General features: G+C 47.8%; 1 protein-coding gene across 9 annotated transcripts in view; it reads right to left on the reverse strand.

Annotated features, from left to right (window-relative positions):
- Positions 1-243: 243 nt before the first annotated feature.
- The window catches only part of LOC144829392 (uncharacterized), a 392,836-nt gene continuing 377,775 nt past the window's right edge, over positions 244-15,304 (reverse strand). For all 9 annotated transcript variants that reach the window (XR_013610651.1, XR_013610653.1, XR_013610650.1 and 6 more), the window contains one exon: positions 244-821. Coding sequence is in view for 1 of the 9 variants with exons in the window: in XM_078688506.1 (XP_078544632.1) it covers positions 774-821 (48 nt within the window). In the remaining 8 variants the exon portion in view is untranslated. The remainder of the gene's footprint in view (positions 822-15,304) is intronic.

Genomic DNA, 15,304 nt, shown 5'->3' on the forward strand with positions numbered 1-15,304 from the left:
CACTATGTCACAAGTATACACGATTTCCAGTTCTGGCTTCTCCATTTACAAATCATTGTTTTCAGATGCTTTAGTCTTATTTGTTTAATTTAGCTGAACTCAAACTCATAATTCCAGAATGCACTGATTTTCTGCAGAAAAAGAGGTGTCCTGAATACAAGGAGCCTTTTGGTTATCCTGTATATGGCCATGGTACATTCCCATAGCTTTGTGAGTAAGAACAAGTAAGACGCCAGTCTTGCAAAGATTCTAATCATCTTTATCATTAGTCATCTCTGTAGGTAAACTTAAAAGGAACATATTTGGATTATGAGACAGTTCGATACAGGGCCTCCCAAGTCACAGCGTCTTGTTCCATGGGGCAATGGAGTACCATTCTGTGCTATGTCTGTCAAAATACCTTAGGAACATTTAAACATTTAAACATTTGTGAACTTTAGACCGTTAAGTAGGAGTGGGCCTAACTTGCGTAATGAAAATTGTTCCTAACTCTTGTATAGGAAAGTTCCAATTCTATTAAGGACGTGGAGGATTATGCGTTTCTCTCTTCGTGTTATTCAACAGCAGCATTTCTTTCATTAAAACAATATTTCTTCAAGCTTCAACATTAAAGCGAAGATCAAAAAAACTAACAGACCCAGAAGTCTCTGGGAATGGTATTGTAACATAACCAATAAAAGTCCCATAGTAGTTCTTTCAATGTCTAATCAGGATGCCTCTGGTGATGTAACAGTCACTCTCTCCATGCTGATCACCCTCTTTCTTCTCGCGAGTCATGCCACAGAGATATTCCTACTGGTCCTATTTGGATGCATCTGAACCTGAGGATACAAGGGATGGATGAGTCATATTCTGAGAATCGTAAAATGTCACGACAGGAACAGGAAACATTTACCTTTGATCATTTTATCAACATAAATCAGTTCAAAAAACGCCTTACTTACTTCTTAGGGCAGGCTTCTTCAGAGAAGAGACTCTTCTCGCCGGGTGGGATAATCCTCGTCTCCGCGTCCTTAATAGAATTGGTACTTTCCTACACGAGAGTTAGGAACAATTCTCATTCTATCTCAGGACCAGAGGCGAGGATTATGCTGGTTTAAAGCTTGTTCACCATCAAATGAGCTATATCCAGCACCGGCTTAAAGTAAAACCTTTTAAAATTCGAGTCTGTAGACCAAACTGCAGCATTCGTGATGTCCTCTAGTCTTGCCCCCAAGGAGAAGGCTTTAGATGCCATCGCTACTCTGGTAGAATATGCCCCTAACATGGATATGTCAATACCTGCTTCTTGCATAGCCCATCTAGCCCATTGTTAGATTTGGGGGTCTCTAGTTGGCAGAGGTAGGTACCTTTAGCCAAATAAGGACCCTTGCGTCTTGTCAGGGTAAGGGGCTACACTCCTAAAATAACCCCCGCTCACCCACTTGGTAGCTTGGCACGAGCAGACAGGCTTACCTCAGAGGCAGTGTGTAAACATTTGTGAACACATACAGAAATATAATGACAGCACTACAGATGGACACCACACAGGTTGTATATCAAGTATTCTTTATGTAGGTTTATCACTAGACCACAAACAACAAAAATCCTCAATACTGTACTTTAGAATGGTAGAAATAGCTTAGTTCTCTTTAGATGGTAAATGCAACACTTTACGTTCAATGTACCTTTGGATGCATAACGCGATACAAACAAAAGAGTTGCAGGGAAGGTGATCCTTACATGCAAGAACAGGGACGAGTCGGTTCCTTACTCCGGGGGAGGTGGGGCGTCGGTTCCCTACTGCTGCGTAGGGGGCGGTGATTGGTCGGTTCCTTACCGCGCTTCTGTGGTAATGCGACCCGCAGCGCCGCGATGCGATGACGATCCGGTGCAATGCAACAAAAATGGCATCTTCTTCTTGATGCGACAAGGAAGGGGAAATGCGTGCACGCTCGACGGCTGTGCGGCGACTCAGTAAATCTTCTGAGCCGCGACAGGCCCTGCGACTCGCTTCTCCGGTGATGCGACGGCGACACTCTTCTCTGGCAATGCGTGGCAATGGCGACAGCGGCCAACAGCAGCACCCTTACTCAGTGATGGGACAACAACAGCTGCAAAATGCTTCTTCTCTGTGAGTCGCGCTTGCGGCTCCCAGCGACATCCTTCTTCTCCGGGAGTCGTGCTCCCAGCAACAGAGTCCCTCAGAAAACCCAGCACAACAGCAGGCACTTCAGATTCTCAGCAAGGGAATTCAGGAGAGCTGGTTGGTGAAGTCTGTTAACAATTGCAAAGTAAAGGGGCCCCTTGATACTGATGCGAAGTAGACCTAGACAGGTAAATTACATAAATGTAAATACTCTAGGGCTACTTCAGACCATTATATCCCTCAAACCATCATAAGAAGAGGAACAAACAATAGTGACACTAGAAAATTAGAAACATATAAAAAGAAGTTTATTTGTTAGTTATCTTTATTTTTTTTTGGATTCATTATAAAAACATATTGGAAGTAGAAAAAATTCATACAGAGGCTAGCAAAAATACACAACATTCTGACCACATTCATTCACATCCACAAACATTCTACATACACCTAATCATATTGATATATATATATGATCTTTTCGCCAAACATGATGGAATTTATAAAGGATGTAGCGAACAAACAATAGCAGCTCAATTTCCAAGCCCTTGGAGATCTTCTACAAGATGATGAAAGTAGCACAAAGTTCCTTTCTCCTTTCTTTGGCAGTCAGGCAACCCCTGCAGGCCAATCCCCCAAACAGCAATCAGCTTAGGGATAGTCTCCTCCTTTAGTTTCTCTCTGGTTCCTCTCTTCATCGGAGGTTCTTCTTGTTTCCCAGAAGTGATCCAAAGTCCTGGGGTCTGGGCCCCAATACTTATACTACTATTCTCTTTGTTCTCTGAAGGCAGAGAGTGTCTGTACCTAGTCCAAACCAGTTCTGGTCAGTCCTGGAGCCCTTTGTTTACAGGACTCTTTCTTTCCTTTGACAGTGTAGGCCAGGGACATCAGACGCACCACAGGAGGTAGAGACAGTATTGTGGAAGGCAGGCACAGCCTTATTCAGGTCCCAGGTGCTCCCCCCACCACTCTACATGCAGATGGGTCCATTCTCCTAAACTCCTAAACTCCCCCAGCCCATGGCACTCAAACTCCAGACAAGGAATACACAACCTAGCAGAGGCAGGCTTGGATAGTTAGGCAAGAAAATACCTACTTTCTAAAAGTGGTATTTTCAAACACAGAATGTTAAAACCAACTTCACTAAAAAATGTATTTCATCATTCTCAGTTCGGGCATACTAAACTCGAATTTCTACCTAGTTCCCTGAGTCAGTTAGGATTATAAGATGTTATAATTTAACTGTCCATTATGGCCTAAGGAGAACAGGTAGCCTTGCAATAGTGAAAAACGAAAATGGCTGTAATTCACTATTATGAATGCCACACACATCAGGGCGTGTTCTACCTTTTACCTACAATGCACCCTGCTCTTGGGCCTACCATAGGGGTGACTAATATGCAGAAAATGGAAGGTTTAGGGGCTGGCAAGTGGGTGCTCTTGCCAGTCAATGTGGCAGTACCAGACTGCATACAGGTTTTGCAATGGCAGACCTGAGACACACTTTATAGGCTGCTTCTGTGGGTGGCACAACCAGTGCTGCAAGCCCACCAGCAGCATTTGATTTACAAGCCCTGGGTACACGCAGTGCACTGTACTAGGGTCTGACAAGTAAACCAAACCAGCCAATAATGGAGTCACTAATCCATACATCAATTTACGATAGGGAGCACTTGCACTGTGGCACTAAATAGCAGTTGCACAGTGCCCAAAGCATCTATAACCAGCAAAAACATATGAGGCACAGCAAAAAATGGAAGGGAGACCCAAGCCAATGGTGCCAGGTCTAACACCCATCTTGCTATGGTGGGTGAGGAGACCCCTAAATGAGGTTTTCTTAGTGCAATTAGAGGTTGTCTTTCACCCAGAGGGTGGTATTCTTCAGACATCAATCAATATTCTTTGAGGCATTGGACTACACAGCGTTTTGGGGAGTTGGGGAAAGCACTGTACTCTATCACTCTTGTATTAGTCTTGGTCCTTCTAGTCACTGTGAAAGATACCCCTGAGGGAGAAAAAATTTGGCCTGTAATATCCAGGTTGCGTACATCAGAGACTCTCCTTCAGGAGACTAGACATAGTAACATTGCAAATTTTGCTGACAGCTCTTTTCGTGACAAAAACCTATTTGGTTGCCATGAAAAAACAGATTCAAAACCTTGCTCACATCCCATAGCACCAAATATCTTGGTGTTGGTGGTAGAGAGAGTCTGATTCCTTAAAGTAGTGTACATACAAGAACGTGCTTTCCCACCAGAGCCCCATCTATCGTATTATGACCCGCGGAAATTGCGGAGCGGAAAGTATTAATGGATCGATAGGCTAGCCCTTCCATTGCTAGTTCCGGTAAGAAGTTAGCCACTTGGACTACCTCGACACCCAAGGTATCGAAACTCCGTTGCATACATCAAGGTGTCCATCTGTTCCATGCTGACTTCTATCGTTTGATCGTGCTGTCCGCCCAAACCTTATCCAAGAGGTTCTGAGCCGGGATCGAAAGTCCCGGGACCGCCCTTCGTCCCATGTAATCCTCCACGCCATCAGTCTGAGTACGCCGCTGAGGACTAGCTTATGGGGATTCTTGTCCGGACTGAGAAGGAGATGTAGAAATTGGGGGAGTTGGATTGGAGAATCCCAGGAAAGTTCCAGTAGAACCGGAAACCAAACTTGAGATCTCCAAATTGAGGTGATCAAGACCACCTCCGCCTGCTGTCGTCTGACCTGTGCGATTGTCCTGGTAATCATGGTGAACTAAGGGAAGGCATACCCTCCTTCCTGAGCCCAATCCTGCAAGAAGGCATTTGTTGCTGCCGCCAGGTGATCCAGTCTCCAGCTGAAGAACCTAGGCAGCTGATGGTCCACTCCCCACGCCGCACAGCACCTCTGCTGTGTCCGTGCCTCTCCCCCCTGCTGCCGTAATTTCGCCTCTCCATCACGCTACTCAGCGCCTTCTGTATACTTGGTTTGGCTGCCCATTTATTCTTTTGTGCCCCTTAGGTATTGTTAAGTGTTTGTTTCTGCCATTTGTCTTCTACCATTTTGTTTGTCACTAGTTTCTGATCCCCCTTTTTGCCGCCAGCACCCCGCTCTGCCCCCCGCTGCTTCCCTGCGGCCCGACCCCTCGCTCTCCCTTAGGCCACCCCGCTCCCGCCTCCCATCTGCTCCTCCCTCCCAGCTCCCCTTATATGGAGGCCGATGCACGGCCGCGCAGCGGACGCACCGAAGGCGCGCCTAAGGCAAGCCTGTCTGCGCCTGTCCGCGCCTGGACCGCGCCCAGCGCCAGAACCGCTGGCCCTCGCAAACACCACAACGACCGACAGCGCTACGATGCCAGCACCCTGCACGCACTCAACTCTGGACAAGAACACACCTGCTACCAGGCCACCCTGAAGCGCACCCAAGGTCCCTTCACCTGCCGGAACTGCAGCTTCACCAGCAGTTGGCCCGCAAAACCACCTACCGAAGGACCCAACTACCTCAGATGCAAACTCCTCAACTCCCACTCCGCCCGCAAATATGCCTTCGAAGTATGGGACCTCCTCGATTCTACCTCCCCTGACATCGCCTTCCTGACAGAGACCTGGCTGAACCCCACCTCAGCTCCCGACATCGCCATAGCCATTCCGGAAGGCTACAAGATCACCCGTAGGGACCGCACCAACGGCATAGGAATCGCCATCTTCCACAGGAAAACCATGAGAGTCTCAACCAGCACTGACAATACCGTCAGCACCGATGAACACATGCACTTCCAGATTCACACCGACTCTAACACCACCCTCAGAGGAACCCTCGTCTACAGATCCCCCGGACCCCGACCTCAGTTCAGCGACTCCATTGCCGACTTCATCAGCACACACGCCCTCACCTCCACGGACTACATCCTCCTCGGGGACCTGAACCTCCACCTCGAGAACAACAACGACACCAACTCCACCACCCTGATCGCCAACCTCGCCAACCTCGGACTAAGACAGCTCGTGACAACACCAACCCACGCCACCGGCCACACACTGGACCCCATCTTCACCGCAAGCCCCTATGTCTCCTTTAACCACACCACCGAACCCCACTGGACCCACGACCACTGCATCCACTTCACCTTCAGGAAGCCCACCACGCACCAACGCACCCAACAGATGCCTCGACGCTGCTGGCGCCAGGTCACAGAAGACCAGCTAACCACCACCCTTGCTCATAGCCCACCCACCGACCCCTGCGACCCAGACAACGCTGCCCACAACCTCAAACAATGGATCAACAACTGCGCCAACATCCTCACCTCGCTCAAGACTCACTCCAACAGCCACACCCACAAGAAAGTCACCTGGTTCACCGAAGACCTCCAGGCCTTCAAACGAACATGCTGAAAACTGGAGAAGAACTGGCTCCGCGAACGGACTCCGGACAGCTACACTGCCAACAAGAACGCCAGCCGCCGACACCATCAACTCATCAGAACCACCAAGAGGACCTCATTCAAACACCGCCTGGAAAACAACGCACACAACAGCAAAGAGCTCTTCAACATCGTGAAGGAACTCTCCAACCCTAGCTCCAACAGCAACGATATTCCGCCTTCGCAAGACCTGTACGACGCGATGGCCACCTTCTTCCACCGAAAGATCGCCGACATCCACGACAGCTTCAACGCCACAACCGCCCCAACAACCATCGCCCCCACGACCCCCACCTACACCAACCGCCTGCTCTCATGGACCAACATCAACGACGAGGACACCAGCGAGATCATGAATACCATCCACTCCGGATCACCGCTAGACCCAAGCCCTCACCACATCTTCAACAAAGCCAGCACAGCCATCGCACCCCATTTCCAGAAAGTAATCAACATCTCCTTCGAGACAGCAACCTTCCCGGGAAGCTGGAAGCATACCGAGATCAAAGCCTTACTCAAGAAACCCAAGGCGGACCCCAAGGACCTCAAGAACTTCCGACCCATCTCCCTGCTCCCGTTCCCGGCGAAGGTCACCGAGAAAATCGTCAACAAGCAGCTGACCCGCTTCCTCGAGGAGAACAGCATCCTGGACCTGTCCCAGTCCGGGCTCCGCAGCAACCACAGCACCGAAACCGCCCTCCTCGCTGCCACCGATGACATCAGGACCCTGCTTGACAACGGAGAAACAGCTGCCCTCATCCTCCTGGACCTGTCAGCCGCCTTCGACACAGTCTGCCACCACACACTACAAACACGCCTACACGACGCCGGTATCCAAGAGAAGGCCCTGGACTGGACCACATCCTTCCTCTCCGGCAGAACCCAGAGCGTCCGCCTCCCCCTCTTCTGCTCCACTGCCACCTAAATCATCTGCGGCGTACCCCAGGGCTCCTCCCTCAGCCCAACACTGTTCAACATCTACATGGCACCGCTCGCCCACTTCGCCCGACAGAACAACCTCAACATCATTTCCTACGCCGACAACACCCAGCTGATCATCTCCCACACCAAAGACCCTCACACCGCCAAAACCAACCTCCACGAAGGAATGAAGGCAGTTGCCGAATGGATGAGGAACAGCCGGCTGAAGCTGAACTCGGACAAAATGGAGGTCCTCATCCTCGGCTTCACCCCCTCAGCCTCGGACGACTCCTGGTGGCCGCCAACCCTAGGAAAAGCCCCAACACCCACCAACCACACACGCAACCTGGGGATCATCCTCGACTCCACCCTCTCCATGACCAAACAGATCAACGCTGTCTCCTCATCCTGCTTCAACAACCTCTTAATTCTCCGCAGGATCTTCAAGTGGATCCCCACCGAGACGAGAAGAACAGTCACCCAGGCTCTCGTCACCAGTAGGCTGGACTACGGAAACGCCCTCTATGCAGGAACATGGGCCAAGCTCCTGAGACAATTGCAACGCATTCAGAACGCCTCGGCACGCCTGATCCTCAACATCCCCTGCCGCAGCCACATCACACCCCACCTGAGAGACCTGCACTGGCTCCCCGTCAACAAGAGGATAACCTTCAAACTCATCATCCACGCACACAAAGCTCTCCACAAGACCGGCCCAGCATACCTTAACAGATGACTCAACTTCTACTCCCACATCCGCCAGCTCCGCTCTGCCAGCCTTGCCCTCGCCACTCTTCCCCGCATCCGAAGAATGACCGGCGGCGACAGATCCTTCTCCCACCTCGCCGCCAAGACCTGGAACACCCTCCCCACCAACCTGCGGCAGACCCAAGACCTACCGGCTGTCAGAAGACTCCTCAAGACCTAGCTCTTCGATCATTAGCAACACCCTTCCCCCCAGCGCCTTGAGACCCTCGCGGGTATGTAGTGCGCTTTATAAATGGCATGATTGATTGATTGATTGATTGATTAATTCAAAGAGATCCACTGAGAACGGACCCCACTGTGCTTGTATGTTCTCAAACACTTCGGAGTCTAGTTTCCACAAACTGAAGTCTCTCAGGGGGCGAGAGTGCAAATCTGCCACTTGATTTCCCTGGCCCGGAAGGTATTCCGCCATCACGGGGACCTGATGATCTAGGCAGTATTGCCAAAAACTGATTCAAGATCTGAAAGAACCTTGGAACGTGTACCTCCTAGATGATTGATGTCCCTGACAGCCGATACATTGTCCATCTTGAGCAACACGCAGGATTGTGCTCTGTCTCTTGTCCAGCACCGAACCGCAAAGGAGCCCGCTAGGAGTTCCAAGCATTTGATGTGCAAGGATTGTTCTTGACAAGACCATGAACCTTCCGTGGAAAAGTCGCCGCCGTGGGCGCCCCAACCGGACCTGCTGGCGTCCGATTCTATAACTAGATCTGGGGCGGAACCGAATATTGCTCTTCCGTTCCACGCTTCCATATGGGAGAGCCACCATGACATCTCGTCTCTCACTTTGTCTGTGAGCTCTACCATCTGAGAATACGTGAGACCCTTTCGTAGATGAGTCGCCTTGAGGCATTGCAGGGCCCTGGAAATATGGCCTGGATAGACAATGAAAGGAGTCCCATGAGTCGGGCAATTTGTTGCAGAGATGTGCAAAGTCTGGCCAGCGTGCGGCGTAGCTCGTGTCTTATTTTCGTGATTTTCCAAGGTGGAAGACAAAGGGTTGCAGTCACTGAATTATGAAACCTAAAAAAATGTTGCTGACTGGGACAGAACAACAAGGGATTTCTTTTTGCTTATCACAAATCCCAAGCCCTCTAAAAGATCTACTGCAGCGTGCAGATGGCATATTAATTGAGTTTGGGACTGAGCCATGATGAGCATGTCGTCCAGATAAACGATAAGGCGGACGCCTCGCGCTCGGAGGTGTTCAACCACGGCCCTGAGAACCTTAGTGAAGCACCAGGGAGCTGAGGATAACCCGAAGGGAAAACTTAAAAATTCAAACTCCTGTTAGCACCCTATGAATTGTAGGAAGCGCCGATGTGGCGGGAAAATTGGTATTACCAGATAAGCGTCATTAATGTAATGTAATGTAATTTTATTTTTGTAAAGCGCGGCTTACACTCCACGGAGCATCTTGGCGCTGACCACTCATGTCTAAAAGGTGTTTGGCCGGGAAGCTAGTGAGGCACCGGTAAGACAGTGTCTGGTATCTCTAGAGATTGGGTTTAGACTAGAGCTAAACAGGCTGTTTCTGTGAGTTTAAAAATCCATGTCTTTAGAGCCTTTCGAAAAAGGTTCTCTGACGGGATCTGGCGCAATTGGAGTGGTAGTTTATTCCAGGCCCTAGCACCCAGCACTCCAAGGGACTTTCCTCCTTTCGTAGCTAGTCTAAATTTGGGAGTCACCAGCAGGTTCAGGTTGGAGGACCTGAGTGAGGGCACATATCTTCTGAACCTTTTTGACAGGTAGGTAGGACCCAGCTGATGGTAGGATCTAAAAGTGATTACTAAAATTTTAAATAGCACCCTTTTGTGGATTAAGATCTTAAACGGGTCATCCAATCAGAGGGCAGTAGGACATCTCGAAGGAGATGGATCCCCTCCTTCTTGAAATGGCCGTTTACCAACCATTCATTTAATTCTTTTAGATTTATCACTGGTTGCCGACCTCCGTCAGTCTTGTCCAATAGAAAGATATTGCTGAAAACCCCCGGGGATGAATGGTCGTGCGCTGGATAGTACGTTTGGACAGTAAGTCCTCTATTTTCGCATCTATTAGGTCAGCCCCTTGAAAAACCCGAGCAGAGAAAACTTTCTTTATGGAAGTCTGGGCCTTATCAAGGGAGGTAAACGTGTTTTCGAATTTACCCAGCTCCTTGATGAAAGGTTCTCCAAATAGTCCTCCCGGGGCCACTGCTCCTGCCTCTGACGCAGCTAAGTCTCCAAGTTTCGGGCCCACCTTGATAAACAGTGACCATCTGCGCTCCGTGGATAGTGCACAGTTGGAATTACCTAAAAAGATAATTGCCCTCTGCGCCCACCCCGAGAGCGCTTTCGGGGAATCAATGCACTCTAAGACTTGGCATCCTCTAGATCGTAGCTCCGCACTGTTTAATTTGAGGTAAGCCTGCGGTGCCAAATGAGGGACTGGGGGAGCGTTGTAGATTAAAACTAGCATGCTGGATGAGTGTCCTACGATAAGTCGCTTTTCTGTGTGTTTTGGTTACGGTTAAGGTGGACAGACCGCATGATTGTGTCTGACGTATGGGAAACGGAGGCCCAGATGGATCAGATGGCGCTCACCGCCTAAGGTAACCTCCGTTTTTTTGATTGATCTATGGAGTCCATTAGTAGAGTACTAGAACGTTGGTGGAGAGCATGTGTGTATGTTCCAGAGCTCTTGTGAACTGCGGTGTGATATGTTTATCGTTTGTACAAATACAGGTAGCACCAATTAGGGTGCAGACATCAGTACGCTGAGGGTGCCCCAATGCAAGGAGTGGCACTGGCTCAGAGATAGAGAGCAGGACCCGTCAAGTGAAGTAAGCACATAGGTATGGTGGAGTGGCACTGTTTGAGGTGATGGAGCACCTAGATGGACTGAAGCTAAGAGCACAGGCATGAGTAGTTCCGGGAAGCTCTGAAATCCTAAAAGCACCCTGTTTAAGACTCTGGTTGATTGCCTTTGATAAAGATCCAAGTACGTAATGTTTTGAGTCACAATTGGTGATGGTAGGAATGAAGAAATGCCCTGTTTAAACGCAGAGTGGGGGTCTTCTATAATCTCCACGCCTCAGTCCTGAAATTGCACTTGCTGATGGTTGGTCATGATCTTTGGTGATCAGTGTCACTGTCCTGGATGATAGAGAGAAATGTATAGAGTGTGTGTTTATATATAATTAGAGGCTTCCATTGATATTTTAGATAATACCTTACCCTTTTCCTGAAGAGGACTGAAGAAATTGACGGCTGAAACGCGGCAGCGCCGACAGCTTTCCAATAGACGAGTCATCACTAATGTAAACGTGTTGAAGAAGCAACAAAAGAACACTGTTGAGAGGATCGAGAGGTTTTTGATAACTCCTGTGATAATAGGACTACCTCTAAGTGTATCACTCCGAGAGTATGTGTGAACATGAGTATTGCAATTTTCCTGTTAGGATATTGTTGAAACTGTGATTTGTATATATAGACCTATGTGTATGTTTGATGTTGGTTATTGTATATATTGTATATATCGTAGTATGTTATTTGATCAATTTATTTGTAAAGTATTCTGTGGGTCAGAGGCTGGTCCAATGGTATGTGTGAAAAATTAAATCTTTTTCAACGGGTGCATAAAACTAAAAAATAACGTTAGGGTAATTAACTGTATGCTAAATAAAAATAAAGTTGAGATGTATCCCTCCGTACTTCTTTGTTCCTTCATCTTTGGGTCAATGTCTGGTGTCAATGTTACTTTACCTTCCAACGAAGGTCTGGAACGTTCTGCCTTAAGGCAGCTGTGTGCTTCTTTTTCGAGTACGGAGTCTGTTGGCCACATATTGCGCCACATTGTCGCAGGGAACCCACTCTATTGAACGGAGGTGTAAAACTTTATCTGGGTCCAAAATATCTCACTGAGTGGGTTCTGTTGGTACCTCAGTAGGGGAAGGCCTGGACGAGCTTGTCTCGTCATCAGAGGGGTCATTGTCCTGAAAATCTGGGGATGGGGAGGTGGGTCCATTGCCAGTGGTTCGGGCTCTGCGGGTGGAACAGTAGGCAAGGTCTTGGCCATAAAGGCCTGTTTAAGGCGCTCAAAAACGTCCACATCCACCTGCTCCTCTCTATGGCGCTTAGCTGGTGTAGTGTCAGGGAGTCCTGGTTCTGGTGTGGTAGGGGGTTGAACAGTGTTAGAAGCTGGCTGGCATCTTTTTGGGCAGTCCAGCGCTATTAATTGTGCCAGGAGCTCTTCCATGGGGCGTATGGCTTCATCTCCTGTGCGGTAAATTGAAGCATCTACCGCGCCGTAGAAGTCGTCGTCCCATTGAATACCCTCCAAAGGATCCCCATAACCTTCCCCTGTGGCCTCCATAGGTACTCTCTAATCCGGGAACTTAAACAGATACGGTTATGCTAAATGTAACACTTTTTATATAACTTGAAGTTCCTCTTTGAACTTCTCTCCCACATAGGAAGGATTAAAGTACAGCCACCTGCTTGAAAATTAGATCACTGGAGATTCAGTGTATATTAGGGTGGGCAAAGCCGCACAATCGGGGAATTCCCCAGGATCACTACTCCCCTGGTGCTGAATTCAAATTGGAAAATGATGTCCCTGGGGATCGTGTTCCTTTCTTGACCATCGAGGTCCTGTCAAAAGATAACAATCAGCCTGTCGGGCAGCCAACAGATTACAGACCTTGGAGACACATTAGGCGTTCAATAACAGACCCCTTTGAAGGTGCGTAAATCAGGGGCATAGCTACAGCTTCTGGCGCCCGGGGCTAGCGTTCAGATTGCCGCCCATGGCCGGTAGCGGGGGTCTGGGGCAAAAGGACGGCGAGTAGCGGGGTTGGTGGATTGGCAGAGTTTAAGTTTCGACGCCACTGAAAAGTACTCCAACCGCGTCAGTGGAGGACTCAAAACAACACTGCTGCTCGTGTGTAAATGATCAATTCAGCAAGTGGGTTGCTGTATAAGACAGAGGTATAAAAATTCAAATTAAATTAATTTTCGCTTTACCTTAATTAGGCTGTCAGTGTCTCTACTCTCGAGTCACTCAAGGCGGGGCCACAGCAGCACATGTGGCAGGCCAGGCCCAGTGCATGCAAGCACCAACAGGCCGGGTTTCTTCTGCTAGAGAGACTGACAGAGACAGTCCAGACAGTGAGGGACTGACTCGGAGTAAATCAGCAACAAATCTGCATAGCCCAGCACACGACTCCTCCACTCAAGAGAATCCTAGCCCATAAATATCTAGCTGCTCCAGTCCTTTGATTTTGTTTGCATTCTGGGACTTGTAGTCTTGTTTATCCCATAATAAATCCAGGACTATGAACTCCACAACGGAAAGGAAAACTCTAGACCAGAACAGCTAAACACAGATGAATGTGGGAAACTTTGCAGTTATGCCCCCAACTCCCCATTGTAGGACAGTCAATTCCCAGAAACAATTTTAATGTGGATTGGGTGGTCCTACATACCTTACTTACCCTGCCCCCACCTACTCCTGAGTGCACCTCACCTTGCGCTGCCCCCAAATGTTCCTTCGGGGGACTCTCAGGTTTCGTGCGGGGACAGTTTCACCAGTCAGGCTAGGAGAAAGCAGACCCGGGGTCCGATAGTCAACAGCTCGATGGCTCCTCTGGATGTGACCATAGCTGCCAAGGTTTCAGATTGCTATGTGTGACATTTTTATAATTTCAGTGTAATTATGAGAGCCATTTCCACAAATATGAGCGATGCTTTTGATGGAGCAGATTTCATCTGCAGTCATGCATTGTTTATTTTTTTTTGTGCTTCAGACAGGCTGCATTTAAATTGCCACGCACATTTTGGTGCAGGTTAAAAACATGGCACATGAAAAACTTGAAAGTGAGGCCTATTCACTTCAGTGTGAAAATGCTTTTGCTGAATTAACATGTGTTTTTTTGCAATGTAGAGAAAAGTGGCCTTTTTACCTTTGAAGATTCATTAAATGTGTTTCTCTCTTCCCAGCTCATCCCTTGCCAATCTAAATTTATTATTCCTGTCTTAATAGACTTTGACTTGTTGCATATTTTGATAAACATTTTCAGTTAATAACACCTCTTTTTATAATGTGTGTGAATTAATAATGCACTTGGGAAACATAATGGACTGATTTACATGAAATTAATATTATCTTTGTGTTTGTTTTATTTTTGGGGCCTACACAAAACATGGCTGCCTGTGAATCCATCAAGGCTATGACTTGCAATTTAATGAGAAGGGAGCATGCGCAGACTGTGGCAGCTTTCCTCATGACAAGAAGTTAAGGACAGCGTGAACTGCACATTCTTGTCATTCTGCCAATGTACCAGTTAGTTAAAAGTGTCCATCTACTGCGCTGAGAAGGAAGGAAGGATGAATTAGATTGAAACATTTTTCCTAGTAAATGTTGCAAATGTTTATAAATGTAGTTATTCATGTATGCTTCTTTTGTTAAGACTAGTGAAGTCAGGTTTTTAGAATGAGTCAGGGAAGTGTGACTTCATGCATCATGACTGACCAATCACGTAAAGGTTTTACTGAAAAATGTTACATCTTTGTGTACTCTGCCAATAATTATGGTATAAATACTGTCCTCTCTGGATAGGGGCTGGCACTTCTTCTTTTTCTCAGCTCAGCTGGCTTCTATGGGTTAGGTACGAGAAACGTCCCGGGAGATTGCTGAAGGGCGGGCTTGCGTCCGAGGAGTGTCAGGGGGAGGTTTCTTGCTTCCACGTCATATCTTGGCACTTCATGCCACATTCCTTTGAGGCCTGTGAAGGGCGGGCTGCTTTCCTCTTTAGACACAGACGGACAGAGAGTGCAGTGGATCAGGATAGGATTAGATGCTAAACTTTAAGTTTATGTTTTGACTAATTAATTAGGTCTGAAAAGATTTATTTGATTTATGCATTTATTTCTCTTAATAGCATATTTTTGCAAACTATTTAAGTACTGATTAGCTTTGCAAGACTATTTTTCTTAGAAACTCTTTAAGACTTTTGCGCCACATTTTTCATAACTACATGTAATGCTTATATGCAGACTGTAATGTGTTCTGTATTATTGATATTTTTCCTGTTTTCCAAATTCTGT

The sequence above is a fragment of the Lissotriton helveticus genome, chromosome 4_1 (assembly GCF_964261635.1).
Source record: "Lissotriton helveticus chromosome 4_1, aLisHel1.1, whole genome shotgun sequence".
Lineage (NCBI taxonomy): Eukaryota > Metazoa > Chordata > Amphibia > Caudata > Salamandridae > Lissotriton > Lissotriton helveticus.